General features: G+C 37.2%; 1 protein-coding gene across 1 annotated transcript in view; it reads right to left on the minus strand.

Moving 5' to 3' along the window:
- Nucleotides 1-6,000, minus strand: part of LOC135196230 (transcription factor SPT20 homolog) — a gene marked incomplete in the record, with an annotated part of 603,094 nt that overhangs the window by 211,036 nt on the left and 386,058 nt on the right. The window contains 1 exon segment of the mRNA XM_064222878.1: nucleotides 1,886-1,997. Within this exon segment, the coding sequence (XP_064078948.1) occupies nucleotides 1,886-1,997 (112 nt within the window).

The following is a 6,000-nucleotide window of genomic DNA, read 5'->3' on the forward strand; positions in this document are numbered from 1 at the left end:
GTGCGCAAATTCATGAAGAATACAATAAAAAATAATTGAAGGTTGTAGCTTTTTCCATCTTTGAAATATGTCCATATAAAAAAAAATATATATTAAAATTTCGACATTCGGTCAAATTTAACTCGTCCGAAATGGTCGAAATCTGCAATTCAATCTAAAACTCTACAGTATCGTAATATTCAATCATTTGTCTTAATTTTGAAACAAATTGGAAGTCTCTAGAACATTATTTAGAATTATGGTGAATTTTTGAAAATAACATTTTTTTACGTCCGCTCGTTACGAATTCGTACATCATTTTGTGATAAAATTTTTCCGGTGTTGCTTTTATTGTTTTACAATGATATATATCAAAATGATCGCAATTTAGTGTACAATACAACGCAATAAAAAGTAACTGGTTAGCTTTGACCATTTTCTGCACAGCGTGATTTGAATACAATTATGTATGAATTTTCTTTTTTTCGCTACCATATATCGCATTATTTACATATGATAATGATATTATTTTTCATTTCTGATGGTTGCATTCTAAACTTCAGGCAATGAAAAAAAAAGGAGCCAAAAATAAACTCTTAATCTTCAAAAGTACGCGCGCTGTAATTTTTTTAAAAAATTATTTTTTCCACTTCCGCGCTCACTCCAAACCAGGCCCGGCATACGGGAGAGGTTTTGATTTTTAGGGCTCCGGCGTAAGAGGGTTAAAATTCATCTATCTTAGGAATATGAATGTTTTAAAATAAAATGTACCAAATTTCAAAAAGCCATTTGTATCTTTCCAAGAGTACAAACCTAGGCTTTCAAAAAGGTGTTTCTCACGCAAGGTACACTTCGACGGTCACTGATCACTGATTTAACTACAAAAACAAAATCCTACCAAGTAGGTCTATGAGTCACTCATGACCTGAGGAGTCTCACTTTTCCATTTTGTGAATATGCCTGCCTGCTGTCCTGTTCATCTACGTTCAAAATCCAAAATCCTAGGTAAACTCATGCTAAAATGATAATCGGTGGAGGCAGTTTGATTGTTTAACTTTGGGACTACAGGCAGTCCCCAGTTATTGGTGGACTTGGTTAATGGCGGTCCGGTTTTATGGCACAAGACAAGTGCCATAAAATTGGTGATTTATGGCACTATAACGTGCCGAGTTCTGGTTATCAGCACCACAAGGTGCCAATAATAGAGCTATGGCGCCATAACATACCTAAATGAGTTATCGCCGCCATTAACAGGATATCGGTGCCATAAGCACCATAAATCACCAAGTTTCAGTAAATTGCAGTTTTCGCTTATCAGCACCCTCCTGAGAGCACAATCGCCACCAATAACCAAGGACTGTTTGTACCTGTTTTATAAAAAGATACTCAAGGATTACCAACTGTTGAGGAGTTCCAGCCCTCAACAGAATTCTAAAAAGATTACATTCAATATATTTTTTTTCATCTGTTCACCAATATTAGAAAATTCTGGAATAGATAACTGGACCACAATCTGGTAGCTGACACCTATGCGACAACTGATGTGGACTTTCAGGAACCTCCAAGAGGCACCAACATATTCCCCGACTACATTGTGGGGAAGAAAATAGATATATCATATTCATTGTAATCAGAGGGTCCAGTCTATCCTTAGATTGTTACAAAAATCAAAAGACTATCATTCTAAGCAGTATGTTCTATGGTAAAAAGATTTAACCAAACCACTGAGCAAACAATCTCTGCTCACATTGGACTAGTCCTAATTTGGTACATGACTGACATGTTCGCTTGGCAGACAACTATATTAATAACCCCATTTATATGTTTTCAATCAGAAATTCAAGAGCATTATTATATACAAATGTTATTTTTGTAATTGATATGCAGCAAAACTAACACAAATTACCTGAATTCTGCTGTACCGGCTGGGCTGATATGAGACTGTTTAGTGATGATGTTGATGACACAGTTATTGGTTTTGTTACAACAGTGACTGACTTCTTAACACCACCTTCTCCCTGTTAAACAGAAAGTATTGTAAATTAGACAGGACCTTGGATTTATCTTCTAATTTTTTAATAACACTAAGCCATTTTTGCATAACAAAATCATCCCAGACCCATAGATCGTGGTTCTGTTCACAATTGTTAATTATGCTAAGAAGTTGCTAAAAATTAAATACATTAGTTTTTCTTATCTTGAGGTAAAACTTCTTTTATGACTTATATTCCCTATAACTATATATATATATATATGCAGTAAAAATTGATGACATGCTGCACAATGAACCAATGTGGTCAGTAGCTGGGAAAATTAATGCTAAATTACACTAACTATAATTGTACAATATATATATATAATATATAATAGTATATATATATATATATATATATATATATATATATATATATACATACACATAACAGTGGTCCCCCAGTATTCGCGGGGGATGCGTACCGACCCCCATGAATAGTTAAAACCCACTAAGAATTTTCATATATGGTTTTTTTAATAGTTTTATCACAAAAGTGCATTTTATGATGAAACTGATAAAAAAACCAAGAATTTGTGGATATTACTCAATGAAAAATGCCGCGAATATGCGAATTCTCCATGAATAATGCGGGAAACATTCCTGACAGAAATCCGCGAAGGTGAGTCGGTGAATCAGGAGAACGTGAATACTCGGGGTCCACTGTGTATATATATAAGTATATATCTCTATATATATATATATCTATATCTATATCTATATATATATTATATATATAATATATATATAATATATATAATAAAGCACCTCATACTTCAAACTTAATCCATTCCAGAAGGCTGTTCGAAGTACAATTTGTTTGAAATATGAACCAAATATCCCCATAAGAAATAAAGGGAATCAGGATAACTCATTCCAGCCAACCCAAAATGTCCCGCTTTTTGCATTTATTCTATTAATACTGTGTTCAAAAGTTAAATTAGGAGTGTAAAGTAATGAAACTGTATGTTATATGAAGTAAAATTGTCTAAATTTTATTTTTTCTGTGCACAATTTACGAACTGTTTGTAAAAATGGCGTTGTCCGGCTGGGGGATGGAGAGAGGAGAGATGGGAACCCTTAGAGCAAACCAAATTGGTAGCAGTATGCAAAGGTTGATAAAATCAATTTTATTCACATATTAGGTACAAAAACAATCAAAGGAATTGATAGTGTGTGTGTCTGAGAGAGAGAGAGAGAGAGAGAGAGAGAGAGAGAGAGTGATGGAGAGAGAGAGAGAGAGTGTTTACACTTGGATTTTTTTTTTACTTTTTTATACTTTACATTTTTTTTTTTTTTTTTTTTTTACAAAATTTCAACTTCTTCACCACTTTTAACTTTCTCTTTTTTCGTAGTAGTATCACTTGGTTCTTCCTTTTTTGCTTACTCCTAATAAAGGCCTCTTTAAAAAATAACTATCCAAGGAAGATTGCTTCTGCCTGCTTTTGACCATGTTCCTGAAACGACTCAGGCAAACGTCATCGAACTGTGCAAGCATACGACCTGTGTAAGCCTTTTCGGGGTGTCTCTTTTCTATGAATGATTGCACCTTTGGAAAAGCAGCTAGAGCATCCTTAATTTCTGCCGTTGTCATAGAGTTGTCCTCCTCCTCCTCGCCGTTGCTAGAGAACTCCTCTTGAACGACGTTATGTTGCATGGCCTCCAACTCCTTCAAGTCATCCGTCGTAAGCTCCTCTTGGTGCTCCTTGAGAAGGTCGTTGATGTCGTCCTTGTCGACGACCAGCCCCATGGACTTGCTGAGTGCAACAATCTCGTCAACATCTGGTTACGAAACAGTTTCACTATCGTCAACTGTTCCTGAATCTGCAGCGCCAGCTTCGCCCACGTCGAATCCCTTGAAGTCTCGGGCAGATACGGCATCAGGCCAGAGTTTCCTCCACAAGGAATTCAAGGTTCGCCTCGAAACCTCCTGCCAAGCTTGGTCGATGAGTCAGATGAATATTACAATATTGAAATGCTCCTTCCAAAATTCACGCAAGGTGAGGTTTGTGGTATCGGTGATGTCGAAACATCTCTTGAAAAGACGTTTCGTATACAGCTTCTTGAAGTTTGATATCACTTGCTGGCCCATGGGCTGAAGGAGAGGGGTGGTGTTAGGCGGAAGATAAAGAACCTTGATAAACGAATTCTCCGCTACGATATCTTCCTCGAGGCCAGGAGGGTGAGCAAGGGCATTGTCCAACACCAGCAGACATTTCAGAGGGAGGCGCTTCTCTTCCAAGAATTTCTTCACTGTCGGGCTGAAACACAGATTTACCCACTCGGTGAACAAAAGCCTCGTTACCCAGGCTTTCGCATTAGCCCTCCACATCACTGGAAGCTTCTCCTTAAGCATTTTGTGGGCCTTGAAGGCTCGAGGAGTCTCTGAATGATAAACAAGTAGGGGCTTCACCTTGCAATCCCCACTGGCGTTCGAACAAAGTGCGTAGCTTCTTCTCTTCCTGCGTGATGTACGTCCGACGAGGCATTTTTTTCCAAAAAAGGCCAGTCTCATCACAGTTGAAGACTTGCTGAGAACTGTAGCCTTCTTTGAGAGTCATCTCGTCGAACGTCTTTTTAAAGGCTTCGGCCGCTTTCATGTTCGAGTTGGCCGCCTCCTCATGCTACACCACTGAATGGATGCCAGTCCGTTTACGGAATTTTTTGAACCACCCATGAGAAGCCTTGAACTCTGGGGTTGGCGTTGATGTCCCTTCTCCTCCGTTGTCTTCGGCCTGGGCAATCAAATCGCCGAAAATAGCGATGGCCTTTTGGCAGATTGCCGTCTCAGTTATTGTATCGCCAGCAATTTCTTTGTTTTTTATCCAGACAAGAAGAAGCCTTTCCATTGCATCGTGTACGTGGGTTCTCTTGCTGGACAAAATAGTCACGCCCTTGGAAGGAGTAGCTGCTTTGATGACATCCTTCTGCTTAAGGATGGTGCCTATTGTCGACGGATTTCGGCCGTATTCCTTGGCGATCACACTCAATCGCATACCAACTTCATACTTTTTAATTATCTCCATCTTCGTCTCCAAAGAAAGCATACTTTTCTTTCCGTGAATTTCAACTTTCTTGGGACCCATGACTACGTATATACTGTAAGTAATTATGTTATGTATTACATACACGTATGTAGTAAAGTTCTCACACAACACGATAAAGTATACTACAATGAAATCACTAACGAATTTACGTTAATAAACAAAATTGTATAGAACGAACAAATACTGCGTGCATACGATACAGATGATGCCGTGAAGTGGCCGAAAAAGCACACCGCTACGTAGATGCATCATGGGAGAGATGCTGACCAATAGAAGAGAAGGATCTCATGGCGGTGACTAGCATCAGGAACCAATGGAAGATCGGGAGGATGGTTGCGAGTCTACTCAGTTGGCGGTGCGCGAGTATTAAAATTGTTATCGGTGGTTCGGGCGAATCTCGGACTTTACAGCAACCACCTTTCGTATCTTGAACAATTTTCGTATGTAGAGCCGGAAAAATCTTTGTATTTGCTTTCGTATCTCGAGTTTTTTGTAAGTTGAGCCTTTCGTATCTCGAGGAACCACTGTATATAATATATATATATATATATATATATATATATATATATATATATATATATATATATATATATATATATATATATATATATATATATATATATATATATATATATATATATATATATATATATATATATATATATATATATATATATATATATATATATATATATATATATATATATATATGAGTACTTATCACATCTAACCGTGATTCATTTATATATCATTCGAGCTACAAGTGTCCTTTAATATCTAAATTCGCTCTACCTCGGAATTGATATATTTTCATGTATGTACCGAAGGGGAATTTTTTAGTTTATAATAATTTTGTCCCCACATGGGATCGAACCACCGTCCTGATTTTGTTCCCGTTCACTTGAACGGTGGTTCAATCCCATGTGGGGACGAAATTATCAA

This window comes from Macrobrachium nipponense, chromosome 17, assembly GCF_015104395.2.
Source record: "Macrobrachium nipponense isolate FS-2020 chromosome 17, ASM1510439v2, whole genome shotgun sequence".
In the NCBI taxonomy this organism is placed as follows: Eukaryota; Metazoa; Arthropoda; class Malacostraca; order Decapoda; family Palaemonidae; genus Macrobrachium; species Macrobrachium nipponense.